At 44.1% G+C, this 15166-nt stretch overlaps 2 protein-coding genes across 6 annotated transcripts in view; one reads left to right on the top strand and one right to left on the bottom strand.

Moving 5' to 3' along the window:
- The window catches only part of LOC140917584 (cell adhesion molecule CEACAM15-like), a 63818-nt gene extending 50302 nt beyond the window's left edge, over positions 1-13516 (top strand). The window contains exon 12 of one of the 2 annotated variants that reach the window (XM_073360711.1): positions 13269-13516. In XM_073360711.1, the coding sequence (XP_073216812.1) occupies positions 13269-13505 (237 nt within the window). In that variant the 3' untranslated portion in view covers positions 13506-13516. The remainder of the gene's footprint in view (positions 1-13268) is intronic. The other variant, XM_073360715.1, reaches the window with a different exon arrangement.
- LOC140917585 (hepatic and glial cell adhesion molecule-like) overlaps positions 1-15166 on the bottom strand; it is a 41188-nt gene that overhangs the window by 14511 nt on the left and 11511 nt on the right. For 2 of the 4 annotated variants that reach the window (XM_073360716.1, XM_073360717.1), the window contains exons 6-7: positions 13940-14005; positions 6998-11812 (exon numbers count right to left, since the gene is read on the bottom strand). In XM_073360716.1, coding sequence (XP_073216817.1) covers positions 11643-11812; positions 13940-14005 — 236 coding nt within the window. In that variant the 3' untranslated portion in view covers positions 6998-11642. Of the gene's footprint in view, positions 1-6997; positions 11813-13939; positions 14006-15166 lie in introns of those variants that run through there. The other 2 variants (XM_073360719.1, XM_073360718.1) reach the window with 1 other exon arrangement.

Raw genomic sequence — 15166 nt, 5'->3', positions numbered from 1 at the left:
TAACTCAGGAAAAAAGGCGTGAAACGATTGTCTGCCCTTGCTTTCACAGAGGGAGGGAGGGAACGGGGGCCTGACGATATGTACCCAGAACCACCCGCGACAATGTTTTAGCCCCATCAGGCATTGGGATCTCAACCCAGAATTCCAATGGGCAGCGGAGACTGCGGGAACTGTGGGATAGCTACCCACAGTGCAATGCTCCGGAAGTCGACTCTAGCCTCGGTACTGTGGAAGCGCTCCGCCGAGTTAATGCACTTAATGCACTTAGAGCATTTTCTGTGGGGACACACACACTCGAATATATAAAACCGATTTCTAAAAAACCGACTTCTATAAATTCGACCTTATTCCGTAGTGTAGACATACCCTTACAAGCCCTGTGACATGAACCAATTAAATTGACATGATCAGTATGTTTCTGAGACACGGAGCGTATCATTTTAATCTGAACTGCCTTGTATTTCATTAATAGCAAAGCAGACGGGTATTTCCCTCCCACTGAGAACAACATCCTGGAATTGTCTTTAGAAGTACAAGGACGGGCTGTGATCTGGAAATAAGCTGCTAAACATGCACTATAGAGAATAACCACCCAGATGTTTTAGGTAGATTTTAGAGCAATTTCTAATCTTCACACACGATTTCCACCCTCTCCAAACCCCAGATAATCGATGATAGAACAAAAAACGTCATGTTAAATCTGGGATAGTTATTTAGTGGTTGTTATGATGTCTTTGGTCACTAAGTGTTAAAGCACTTGAAAGCCCATCTCCAACTCTTATTTCTCATGCAGTAGTGGGTGCTATTGACACACTGGGGGATAGCTCAGTGGTTTGAGCATTGGCCTGCTAAACCCAGGGTTGTGAGTTCAATCGTTGAGGGGACCAGTTAGGGACCTGGAGCAAAAATTGGTGATTGGTCTTGCTTTGAGCAGGGAGTTGGACTAGATGACCTCCTGAGGTCCCTTCCAACCCTGATATTCTATGATCAGCAGTACCCAGGGAAGCAAGATTGATAATCAATCTTTATTGATTAATAACCGAGTTGTTCTCTCCGGCCACTTCTATGGGGTGCACAGAAGGAGAAAGGGAGTTCCCCAGCATGGTTGGGTCCATGGAACAGGCTGCATCAGAACAAATCTGCAGGATGGATAGAGGAAATGTGCATATGTCCAGCCCCTCTCTCCCCAGCACACTCACTCCTAGCCTGGGCTGCCCACACAGCCTGCTCCCTCCCGGCTCTGAGGCCAGAAAAATGCATGGAAATGTGGGTCAGGGGAGAAAGAGGCAAAATATTAATACATCTAAAACCAGTCTCTAACCTGTTCTGCAGCTAGTTCAGCCTGACTGTTAGCTTAGTCCGGCATAAGACTTCAGTACTGGAAAGCTGCTACGCAAAGCTCAGCCCCCATGACTCCACGCAAGCTCCAGGGAATTAGCTTATCCCAAACACCCACTCATATTTGGAATCCTATGGCCACCTAATTCATTTACCAGCCTTTACATTACAGATCAAAACTGAGTTTTATAAAATATATTCTCTTGACTTATGGGGTCATATTGCATCTTTGTCACTGGGTGTACGGGTATAGAACAGTTAGCAAAGTATTTTAAAATAAAAGCCAAAAAAATTATAACACAACAAAACATTTCTATATTACATAATCATAAACCAGGTTTGCTTTAGATGTTCCGCACAGAACCTGCCTGGAACCTGCCACAGGTTCATGATATTTGAGAGTTGCATGGGTTTTCAGTCACAGATCACAATCATAAAACATTTAATTTGAGGATTAGTAAAATGGTCAATAGTTTTAATACAACACTTTTCCAAACTTATTTACAGAAGATACAGTATATTTACAATATACTAGCTGAGATATTTGGCTACAGTTTCTATCTATAACCCAACTAAGACAGCAGGCAATTTGTTAGTTTATTAGTTGATTTAAAACATTCTGGAACCTTTTGAGTTTGCGAGTAGCAACACAATGAACATGGCTTGTTTTATTACATTTTTTGCAATGAAGTTAAGTAGCTCCAGGAAGAGTGAGAGTCCACTGCTCAATGGAAAAGTTGAGCTTGTAATAACTGATAGGAAGGCAGCGCAGCTCAGTGTTTACTTTCCTTCAGTCTTCCCACAAAAAATAACGTGACTGGACACCTCGCAAAGTTACAACCGACAATAAAGGGAAAAAGGTTTAGATAGTGATAAATAAAGAACACATCAGAGATCTTCAGACCAATTTGAATGAATTGAAATCAGCAGGGCCAGACACTATTCACCCGCGGGTACTGAAGGAATTAGCTGAAGAAATCTCGGAACCACTGGCAATAATATTTACAAATGCATGGATGAGAGGAGAGGTCCCGGAAGACTGGAGAAAGGCTAACACAGTGGACATCTTTAAGAGGGGGAAAAGGGAGGATCCAGGGAAGCATAGACCAGTCAGCCTGGGAAGCTACTAAAGCAATGTGTAAAACATTCAATTTGCTAATACCTGGAGGATGAAGGGGTGATCACTAGCAGCCAGCATGGCTTTACTAAGAACAAATCATGCCAAATCAGCTTGATCCCTTCTTTGACAGGGCAATTGGTTTGGTGGATAGGGAGAATACAGTGGACATAATATTCCTGGACTTCAGCCAGGTTTTTGACACAGTCCCACATAACATTCTGATAAGTTAGCAGGAGATATGCAGGTCTGGTGGAACTACTGTTAAGTGGATACATAATTGATTAAATAACCACAAACAAAAGAGTAGCCATTAATCAAATGATATCAGATTGGAGGGAAATCTCAAGTGGGGTCCACAGGGATCTATTCAGGGGCCGGTGTTGTTTATCATCTTTATTAATTATTTGGATATAGGAATAGAGAGCATACTGATCAAGGTTGTAAATGACACAAAACTAGGGGGAGGGTAAGCAAACACTTTGGAGGTTAGAGCTAAAATTCAGAGGGACCTTGATAAACTGGAGAACTGGACTATAGCCAATAAAATGAAATTAACAGACAAATGTAAGGTGTTACACTTCCCTGACGCACAAATACAGAGTGGTGGACAATTGGCTTGGCAGCGAGAACGATCTGAGAGTTCTAGTGGATCACAACCTCACCATGAGGCAGCAATGCAATGTTGTCGCAAAAAAAGCAAATGCAATTTTAGGTTACATTAACAGAGACATAGGATGCAAGTCACGGGAGGTGATAGTCCCACTCTACTCAGGGCTGGTTAGGCCTCAGCTGGAATACTGTGTCCAGTTGGGGTCACCTCTGCATAGAATGTAGAGAAACTGGAAAGGGTCCCGGGACAAATGACAAAGATGAACAAAGGGATGGAATGCAAAGACTGAAGGACCTGGGTATGTTTAGTTTGGAAATAAAGGAGATTAAGGAGGAAGGACATTATAGCGGTGTTCATATACTTGAATGGCTGCCATAAAAAAGGTGGAGAGAATTTGTTCTCTCTTGCCACAGAGGGCAGGGCAAGAGGCAATGCATCAAACTACAGCATTGTAGATTTAAATCAAATCTCAGGAAAAACTTCCTAACTGTAAGAACACTAGGACAATGGAACAGATATCTAGGGGGGTTGTGGAAGCTCCTTCACTGGAGGTTTTCAAAGGGAGGCTGGATACCCATCTATCTGGGATGGTTTAAACACAACAAATCCTGCATCTTGGCAGGGGATTAGGCTGGATGACCCTTGCAGTCCATTCTAACTAGGGTTATCGATTAATCACAGTTAACTCACACGATTAACTCAAAAAATTAATTGTGATTAAAAAATTAATAGCGATTAATTGCACTGTTAAACAATAGAATACCAACTGAAATTTATTAAATATTTTTGGATTTTTTCTACATTTTAAAATGTATTGATTTCTATTACAATTCAGAATACAAAGTGTACAGTGCTCACTTTATATTATTTTTATTAGAAGTATTTGCACTGTAAAAATGATAAACAAAAGTAGTATTTTTCAATTCACCTCATAAGTACTGTCTTGCAATCTCTTTATTGTGAAAGTGCAATTTACAAATGTAGATTTTTTTTTGTTACTGAAAAACAAAACAATGTAAAACTTTAGTGCCTACAGGTCTACTCAGTCCTACTTCTTGTTCTTAGCCAATTCCTAAGACAAACAAGTTTGCTTACATTCACAGGAGATACTGCTGCCTTCTTCTTATTTACAGTGTCACCTGAAACTGAGAACAGGCATTTGCCTGGCACTTTTGTAGCCGGCGTTGCAAGGTATTTACATGCCAGATATGCTAAACATTCATATGTCCCTTCATGCTTCCGCCACCATTCCAGAGGACATGCTTCCATGCTGATGATGCTCGTTAAAAAAATAATGCTGTCATAAATATAAAGGGAAGGGTAAACACCTTTAAATCCCTCCTGGCCAGAGGAAAAATCTTTTCACCTGTAAAGGGTTAAGAAGCTAGGATAACCTTGCTGGCACCTGACCAAAATGACGAGTGAGGAGACAAGATACTTTCAAAGCTGGAGGGTGGAGGGAGAAACAAAGGGTCCTCTCTCTGTCTGAGTGATGCTTTTGCTGGGACCAGAGCAGGAATGCAGGTCAGAACTCCTGTAAAGAGTTAGTAAGCAATCTAGTTAGATATGCGTTAGATTCTGTTTTGCTTAAATGGCTGATAAAATAAGCTGTGCTGGAGGGAATATATATTCCTGTTTTTGTATCTTTTTGTAACTTAAGGTTTTGCCTAGAGGGATTCTCTATGTTTTGAATCTGATTACCCTGTAAGGTATTTATCACCCTGATTTTACAGAGGTGATTCTTTTATCTTTTCTTTAATTACAATTCTTCTTTTAAGAACCTGATTGCTTTTTCATTGTTCTTAAGATCCAAGGGTTTGGGTCTGTGTTCACCTATGCAAATTGGTGAGGATTTTTATCAAGCCTTCCCCAGGAAAGGGGGTGAAGTGCTTGGGGGGATATTTGAGGAGGGGGGGAGACATTTCCAAGTGGGCACTTCCCCTGTTATTTTTGTTAGACACTTTGGTGGTGGCAGCATAAAGGTTCAAGGACAAAAGGTAAAACAGTTTGTACCTTGGGGAAGTTTTTAACCTAAGCTGGTAAGAATAAACTTAGGGGGTCTTTCATGCAGGTCCCCACATCTGTGCCCGAGAGTTCAGAGTGGGGAAGGAACCTTGACAAAATGCATTAATTAAATTTGTGACTGAACTTCTTGGGGAAGAATTGTATGCCTCCTGTTCTGTTTTACCCGCATTCTGCCATATATTTCATGTTATAGCAGTCTCGGATGCTGACCCAGCACATGTTCATTTTTAAGAACACTTTCACAGCAAATTTGACAAAAAGCAAAGAAGGTACCAATGTGAGATTTCTAAGCATAGACACAGCACTCAACCCAAGATTTAAGAATCTGAAGTGCCTTACAAAATCTGAGGGGGATTATGTGTGGAGAATGCTATCAGAAGTCTTAAAAGAGCAACACTCCCATGCAGAAACTACAGAACCCGAACCACCAAAAAAGAAAATCAGCCTTCTGCTGGTGCCATCTGACTCAGATGATGAAAATGAACATGCGTCGGTCTGCTCTGCTTTGGATCATTATCAAGCAGAACCCATCACCAGCATGGACGCATGTATTCTGGAATGGTGGTTGAAGCATGAAGGGACATATGAATCTTTAGTGCATTTGGCACGTAAATATCTTGCAATGCCGGCTACACAGTGCCACACAAATGCTTGTTCTCACTTTCAGGTGACATTGTAAACAAGACGTGGGCCGCATTATCTCCTGCAAATTGTAACCAAACTTGTTTGTCTGAGCCAGGGGTGGGCAAACTTTTTGGTCCTAGGGCCACATTGGGTACAGAAATTGTATGGAGGACTGGGTAGGGAAGGCTGGGGGAGGCTATGCCTCCCAAAACAGCGAGGGGTGGCCTGGCCCCTGCCTCCATTCCAGCCTCCCAGAACTCCCACCCCCATCCAACACCCCCCCACTCCCCACCCCTGACTGCCCCCTGTATCCAATCCAAACACCCCGCTCTCTGCCCCAACCATCCCCCTGGGACCCCTGCCCCTATCCAATCTCCCCTGCTCCCCACCCACTGACCGCCCCCCTGGGCCTCCCCCACCCCTATCCAACCCTCCCTGCTCTCCCCACCCCACATTACCTGTGGCGTGGGGGAAAGGGGGGCTCAGTCCTTTCCCTGTGCATTTCCCCTGCTCGTTTGGCTGCTCTCCCTAGCAGTCGGACAGGTCTCGCTCCCTGTCTGGGCTTGGCTGCTGGAGACAGGGGCCAAGCATGCTGGAGGTGGAAAGGGGCCCTGGCTTGCTATACCCCTGTCCCCTGCAGCAGCACCCAGGCCCCTTGACCGCCCCCCCAAACTCCCCCTGACCGTGCTGCCCTGGAGCACCAGGTCTGGTGGCACTATAGCTGTGCTGCCTGGGCAGAGCTGCAGCCACTCTGCCCAGGTGCTGGGGGAACTGTGACTGCAAGGGAGGGAGGCAGGGGAGCAGAAGGGGAGGGGCCAGGGGCTAGCCTCCACCCCACTCCCTGTGCTGCCGGGGAGTTGGGCTGGCTCCTCTGCAAACCTGTCCTGACCCCGCTCCCTGGGAGGAGCTCGGGGGCCAAAGGGAAGGGTCCTGGGGGCCTGATGTGGCCCACGGGCTGTAGTTTGCCCCCCTCTGGTCTGAGCGATAGGCTAAAGTAGGACTGAGTGGACTTGTAGGTTCTAAAAGTTTTACATAGTTTTATTTTTGAATGCAGTTATTTTTTGTACATAATTCTACATTTGTAAATTCAACTTTCATTATAAAGAGATTGCACTAGAGTGCTTGCATTAGGTGAATTGAAATATACTATTTCTTTTGTTTTTTATAGTGCAAATATTTGTAATAAAAATAAATATAAAGTGAGCACTGTACACTTTGTATCCTGCATTGTAATTAAAATATATTTGAAAATTTATAAAGCATCCAAAAATATTTAAATAAATGCTATTCTATTGTTTAACAGTGCAATTAATCACTTATTTTTTTTAAACATGTGACTAACCACAATTAATTTTTTTTAATTGCTTGACAGCCCTACTTCTAACCCTATGGTTCTATGAGTCCTTGTACCTTAATTACCAGCATTTAAATGCATGCTTTATTTTCCTGTACTGAAAAGAACTAAGCACCGGATGCTGTTCTATCTTACTCAGTGTTAATAACGAGCTAATGGGATTACAGTGGTTTGTAATTTAAAAAATTTACAAAAATCAGACAGATCAGAATCAGGCCCATAACTGTCAAGTTTTTAAAAGGTGCCCACACTCACATTTTCTTGACATTTCAAAGAGATTAAATTCTAAAACAGAGTTTTAATCAGGATTTTTAAATGATTGCTCTATTAATAACCCATTGAAATTGATGGGACTTTTACCATTATTGATGTACATTTAACTACTACTGCCTCCCTGCCCCAGATCATAATTTCAGCCTCTCCAGCTGTGCTTGTTTCATATCAGGTCAAAACATGAATAATCCTGGAATAGAAAAGGGAATTCAGGTGATGTAATTTTTTTTTCCCCCAGAGAAGTGAATGATCAATACCCATGATTCTAAACCCCTCATTCTTTATGAGATTTTTTTTTTTTAAACTCCAACATCTTGACAGCTTGCAGCTGTCCCCCATGCAGTGATACGGTACTGGATGATGTGTGTTTCATCGCGGATTGCTGCCAGCCATGAAAGCAATGGAGGAGTGGTTAAAAGATGCACAAGCCCAAGGCAACTCATTTAAATTGTGTTCAGTGCTGAAAGAAAGGACATGACTTCACTGAAAAAAACAGGTGTATTTTTACATTCAGATGCTGCATCTCACTGTAAAATCTGGGGAGGGGGGAGAGACAAAGGGCTGTACTTTTTACCAGGTGTAGGGACAGAGGGTTAATCTTGACTAGGTTCATTGGGTGCGGAGGAGGAAAAAAACCCCACCTACCTGAGAAGATATGGCCAGAGTTCACAAACCCGCAGGTGGCAGTGTGAAACCCTCAAACATAGTGTGCAAACAATATATACTCTCTTGTATGGTGGAGATTCTACAAGAACCTGGGCTATTGAAGAACACAGAGATAAGTCCTGAGGATCCTATGCAATTACCAGCACCAGGTGCCTGAGCACCTTAGCTTGTGGATATTTGTAGTAACAGAAAAGTACAAGAGGATTAAAACCATCACTGGGACTCCCACTGGCTCCCTCTTAGATACTTAATGCAACCCACCTTTACATATGCACAAAGTTAAACATTCTGAGGCCAGCTGCTGGTGTCCTTAGGATAGAAATGCACCCAAAGTAGTGTAGAATTATTAGCACAGTGTTTCATTTTCACTGGGGATACAACCCCAGTGGTATGTATATTCAGATGAAAACCCATAACTTCTTTCTCAGTTACTATTTTATTTTAAACCATCCTTTCTATAAAGAACAAAGAAAAGATTCCAAGAGAAAGAGCTGGGGTCTAGAGACAAGACAGAAGCATGGGGTTGGAAAACCAGAGTTCTACATTCTATTCCCAGTTCTGACACTGACTTGTTCGGCTAACCCCTTCACTGCTCTCTCAATCCTCATGAATAGAAAAAAGAAAGCAACAAACTGAATATACTGGTTTCCTCTTGCAAATTCTCCTTCTTCGAAAGGTGTTCAATTAGCCGTAAATATCACTAGGGTAGCAGTGCCTTTTCCCAATACATTTTAAAGATCAAATCCTACCCTTCCCCTCCATGCTGTAGAAAGCCCTGACTGTACCAGGACTGCCATGGTTGGGCCATGAACTGAGCAGTAACAGCAGGTTATTATGAAACTGATTGAAGGACCATAAAGTGCATAGCTGGACTTCTTGGCGAGGTGGCCAGCACAAGGCAGAAGCACATTTGATAATACAATCTGTTCCATTACACTCCTGTTGGCATTTACTTCATGCTCTCCATGAAGGCAAGGCTGGATCAATTAGTGCCAAAATAGTTTCAGATTTGGTACCTACCAGAAGGAAAGTTTCCTATAGCTTCAAAAGCCAGAAGTAAACATTCCGATTATCTTCTGACCTCCTGCCAACTACAGAAAAATCTGCAAAACTTCTAGTATTCTCCAAGTAACAATTAGTAGAACAACAGAGTTATTCATTGCCCTTTGTTCTGGTGGTGGCTGGCAGACTGTAGAAGATTAACTAGCAAAAGTTGGCACTGCACAAGCATATTCATGATACAAAGATCTGCTCTTTGGATTATTATGAAGGAAGATTTGGACCCAGAAAACATATACTACAATAGGGCTGAAATGAACTACAAAGAGCAGGGGAATGAAAGCAGAAGTGGGAAGAGAGGTTTTTATTATTATGGGGGTCCAGTCACATGATGGGAGAAACACTTGGACCACCTGGCCTATCAGGATACAAGATCCATCCGAAACATAAAAACAAGAGGAGATATTTTCATTTAGTATGTGGCGGTGTGTTGAAAAGGGGCTAAAATGTTAATGAAACCTTTGTTGACTGTTAAACATTCATTGGAATACCACCACTAAGAAGCTCTTTAACCTTTCCTTAGAGACACAGAAAAAAGGAAAAACAGTATTTGGAATAAAAAGCATTAATTAACACTTTCCTTGTAACACTATCCCTTATTTCCTTTAGCTGTGTAGAATTCTTTTTCAAGGGAGAAACCCATGTTTGACAGTTGTTTAAATAGCATGAAAGGTGGTATGGATTGTCCTTTAGGGGGAAGAGAAAAAGGTCGTTGAGGTGGTTCAGAATGCTCCTGTTAAAGTCTGATCCTGTTTTCCTGAAGACAAAACAAAATGCACACGAAGACAGGAATAAAAGAAGAGCAAAGGGAGAAGATGCAGCTTCAGCCTTGCGCTTGATTTCTTAGGCCAGGTCCACACTACACGCTTACTGTGGCATGACTACATCATTCGGGGGGGGGGGGTGAAAATCCACACCCCTGAGCAACGCAGTTATACCAACCTAAACTCCCATGTAGGCAGCGCTATATCGAAGGGAGAGCTTCTGCCGCAGACATAGCTACCGCCTCTCCCGCAGGTGGAGTACGGCCACGTCTGCATTACAAAATTAAGTCGACGTACAGCCACCGCAGTAATTAAAGCAGTGTTTCAGGTCCACGCTATGCTCCTCCTGGCGGCAGTGTGCACACTCACCAGGAGCACTTCCACCAACTTAAGTGGGGCATTGTGGGGTACTGCCAGCCGCCAGGCTGCTAACAGGCCATGTAAGTAACACACTGTCTACATGGACACTGGGTTGCCGTAATTACACTGACCAAAGAGCTATGCCTCTTGTGAAGATGGAGTTAAGTCAATGTAGTGGACGACTTACATTGGTGGGTGCCTTACGTCGGTGCCCTACATTGACCTAACTCTGTAGTGTAGACCAGCCCTCACTAAGCTGACAGGAGAGCTCTCTCCCATTGGTTTAGAGCATCTTCATCAAAGGTTTATAGGACAGACCTGCCCTTAGGGATCTCTTCACTTTATAGCAGTGGTTCTCCAACTTACGTATTGATGACCCCTTTCATAGAGCAAGCCTCTGAGTGCAACCCCTCTTATAAATTAAAAACACATTTTTTAATATTTAACACTATTATAAATGCTGGAGGCAAAGTGGGGTTTGGGGTGGAGGCTGACAGCTCGTGACCCCCCGCATAATAACCTCATGACCCTCTAAGGGGGTCACGACCCCCAGTTTGAGAACCCCTGCCTTACAGAAACCTGAGCTCTTCATGGGGTTTAGCTCAAATCCCCTACCATCCACAAAGAAAAATCTCTGATCCAGGTTTGGAGGTACTTTAAGCCCATGCTAGCTGACCTAGCTGGGTGGGGTGAATTAGAACTAGGGGTACCAACCCTCCAGGGTTGTCCTGAAGTCTCCAGGAATTAAAGATTAATCTTTCAAGAAAGATTATGTCATGTGATGAAATCTCCAGGAATTTGTCCAACCAAAGTTGGCAACCCTAATTAGAACCCAATCTCCTGTGTCACTCAGGCTGGAACCCACACACTTTGCAGTGAGGACCCAGGCTAAAATCACTTGAGTGCTGGCAGTCCTCCAATGCCTTTCCACAACTCCCCCTAAAAGACACACAACTTCTCCCACAATTGACACAGTTGCTCAGGAAAGAGTCCTAGAGCGTCTCAGCACAAAGAACCATGGGCTATGCCCCCAGACATGCACAGACAAGTGCAGAAACAGTGAGGACACAATCACATGAGTAGGGCTTTGCTGTGGGGAGGCTTGCAACTGGGCTCAGCTAACCTGGCTGGCAATTACTGGGTCTAACTGTGCAGACAAACCTTTACTCACAATCTTACTGCTGCAGAAACAAGCACTGCCCTCATTAGGCACCCCAAGACTTGGCAAATGTGTACCAGCACTGGGCTGTAGAGGGCATTTCTTTTAGCTGCTGCTGGTCATGGGCTCACAGCTGTGTTGCAACAACAACAACAAATGCCGACTTGGCCAGCTAAGCCAAACTCTTCTTAAACAGATGGCCCAAAGGAGAATGACAGGAAAGTGACAAAATAAGATGGGGGAAGGAAAAAGGACACGAGAGGGTGTGACAGCAGGAACCCAGGTGTTGTTCAGGACTCAGCTGAAGCCTGGTTAGGAGGCCTTTCAGAATCAAGAGGATTAAGGTCCAAGAGTGCCGCAGTGGTTTCTGGGGTCCCAGAAGATGGTGATGTTTGCTTCTTACAGTCCACGTGTCCCCCTGGTCCACTTGAGCGACCGCCAGACAAACAGCGTCTAAGAGCTTTAAAATAAACCAATTGAAAACTAAACTGTTTGGTCAATTTCTATGATAAACATGCCTGCACTATTTCAGCTCATTGTCAAGCCAGACCATGACTTCACCAGAAGACCTGCAGCCCCTTCACAGGTTTTGTTTCTTTGTTGTTTAGGTTAAAAAACAATCCAGCTGGTCCCAGTCTGTTTGTCTTTAATTTCTGCTGCCAACAGCTGCACGGAACCGGCTGTGTTGGACTCTTGTTACCTTGGGCCCTGGAGAGACCAGGTCTCGGCTCAGCAGTGCCCATCTCCCCCTGAGCCTCACTTCACAGCTAGCTCAGCCCTGTTACAAAAGCCAGAGAGGCCGATTCTCCCTCATCTCGTGGAACCCACGCCTGCTTGGAGTGGTGCTCTGTCCCCCTCTAGTAGCACCCAGCCCAGCTAGCGACTGATGAGACTGTTACAGCTTTGGCTGAGAGCCGCATGGCTTTTACCTCACGCAGCGGAGGCTCCTACGCTGAGCTTCAGAGCTCCCATGTTTGATCCTGCCTGCCGACGGCCGGGGTCTGTCAGCGTTACACTCACACCTTGTGCAACCAGTTGCACCCGTGCAAAGTGGAGATAATACTAGGGGCTTACACTTCTCAGTTTATATAGGCCCACCTCCATTCCACCTGCACAAGCCCCCTGCGTGCCACCCTCCCATCCCCCTCTATTTCAGGGACTCTCTGTCACTCCCCGCAATTTCCCCCCTGCCAGGGGTTCTATGCCCCCCATTCCCTCCTCCTCCTGCATGCCAAGCAGCTCTGTGTTTCCCTCAATCCCACTTCTTTCCATGCCCTCCATCCACATTCCCCCAATGTTTGAGGCTTGTGTGCATCCAATACCACCACTCATTTAACATCCACTTGGCACAGGTTCACATGCTGGCAGAAAGTTCCCGGCAGTGGAGAACCGGGCCCTTTCCCTCCGTCTCCCATGCCAATACAGACCACCAACAGATTTTGTAGCGAGATTTCAATCATTTTTCCCCATTCTGAAAATTTCTCAACCATGACCAAACAGTGGATGTATTTATCCAGGAGCAGCAAACTCCTCTGAGCCACACAGCACACGTAACAAAGGGCTTGTCTATACCAGGAAATTATTCCAGAATAAGGCACAGTTTGAGTTTAGAGTACTAGAGCTATCCTGGAATAACTCCCTGTGTGGATGCTCTTATTCCAGAGTAAGAATGTCTTTTTCTGGGTTAGCTTAATCCAAAAGTGGATTAATTTAAATTCAGGAATTCCTGAATAAGAGTGTCCACACAAGGAGTTATTCCAAAATGGTTTATTCTACTATATAGTTATTCTGATCAATTTCCCCATGTAGAAAAACCCCAAATGGCGTTAAGAAGCTAAAATCGAGCCACTCATTTGTTGGAATACTTTGGCAGGCTTGGAAGACTCTTGTAACAATGACCCTTTGTTTCCGTGCAGGCATCCCAATATCAACCCACCAAATATTTTCGGATTCTTATAAATGTCTCTCCATCAGGCCAAAAGTTATGCTGTGCAGCAGCTTTCCTTTCCAATCCCTCATCTCCATTAAGAAAAAAAAAATGGAAGGCACACCATCAACTTAGAGAGAGAGAGAGAGAGAGAGAGATCACACTCTGCTGGAAGTTGTGGTTGGGGGGGGTTGTTTTTTTTCTAAACATACTATTGTCAAAGTAACGATTAAAAAGTCATAGCAAAATCATTTCTCTGTTTCCAGTGTGTTTTCTTTGTGTAACTGTCAAAACTCTTCATCTAGCCAGTTTCACCCTTTTCCTGTATAGTCAGCAGTATGCACTTCTGGTCATTGGTGTCGGTATGTCACAAAGGAACAGGTGAGGAAAAGAAAATATATACACGCACGCACACACACAGAGGAAAATGTGATTGTAAAAGAAAAGAAGAAGATTGGCAGGGGACTCAGAGCAAAAGTAGGCACTTTGAACTCATCTTTTGGGATGCAGTAGATTCCAAATGGACAGTTTTCCTTGGAAGAACATCTGATTTAATAATAAGGGGGAAAAAAACACACACACACAAAATGGAGTTACCAAAAAACACAAGCCCCCAAAGCAAGCAAAGGGATTATTTTAGGATATTTAAATACAGCTTACCAGAGTCTCCACAGAAACACTGTGTTGGACACCTGAGATGTTTCCTTGAAACATATAAAACAGCAACTAAAAAACCAAAACAAAAGTAGTTGTAATTTTCCTGAAAGTTGACACTTGATACTTCAGGTCAGCACAGCCCAGAAAACCCCAGGTTCCTCTTTCTGTTGAAATTTGAAGTGGTGAGTGTGGAAAGCGGAGAAACTATATAAGTAAAGGAGTTAAAAGCAATCACTCGCTTACACTTGCAAAAAAGGGGATTTGATTGATTTGTTGTGTGTCTTGTTTTCCCTCATGAACATGTCAATGGTGAAACTTTCCCATCACTTTGCAGCAACCACCTCCTGTGGGTTAAAGGAATGGTTAGCATTGAAAGCGCAGGTGACAGAAAATGCTAGCAGTCTCCCTGACAGTCCCAGAGTTGCCAGCTCTTGTGATTTCATGGTCACTCTTATGATATTATTGTTTTCCTTAGAGCCCAGCTTCTGGAGCTGAGAATCTCAGCTTTCATCTCTCTCTCTCTCTCACACACACATGTTTCTGTGCCTCTGGTTACAGAGAAAAGCCAGAAAACAGGATACAAAACTAAGGCTCATAACAAGAAATTAAAAACAATAATAATCAAAAGAACCCCTCATTCACATTTATTATTGTTTAAAGCTCTTTATATTTTGGTCCTGACTCTCAGGTTTTGAACTCTTGGGGCTGGTAATACCACAATCTGCTGTCAGGCCTTCCATCTGGGAAAGCAGCTCCACTTCAACGTGGCTGCTCTTGCATAAGACAGCATACCGGGGGTGGCTCTAGAGAGTTCCCTCGTGGTCTCTGGTTTGGGGCATGGAAAACATAACAGCTGGGAATGTGCATAGGCAAGATGCATGGTACTGAGGCGGTTTCCGCTTCAATTAAATCCCATTGGACACATTCTGCAGTACTCACCCCTGCTAACTCCTGGGCAAAACTCCCAATGAAGGCCCACGAGTAAAGATTGCCGGATTAGGTCCCATGACCCCAAATTCTCTCTCCCTGATCTGGGCACACAGAGGACCTACTGTGTGATACCGCCCACCCTCAGCTCTGACTCACAGAGGCCTCTCCGTGGGTCCAGCATCCACAATGGGAGGGGGAGAGACTGGGCCAGCCAATGTGGGTACACAACAGCCCTCCTTCAGAGGATGAACAGAGGGGATCAGAGAGTCCAGAGGTTTTTTCCTAGAGACCCTCCACCCA

The sequence above is a fragment of the Lepidochelys kempii genome, chromosome 9, assembly GCF_965140265.1.
Source record: "Lepidochelys kempii isolate rLepKem1 chromosome 9, rLepKem1.hap2, whole genome shotgun sequence".
Lineage (NCBI taxonomy): Eukaryota > Metazoa > Chordata > Testudines > Cheloniidae > Lepidochelys > Lepidochelys kempii.
This window is presented reverse-complemented; position numbering and strand designations above follow the sequence as displayed.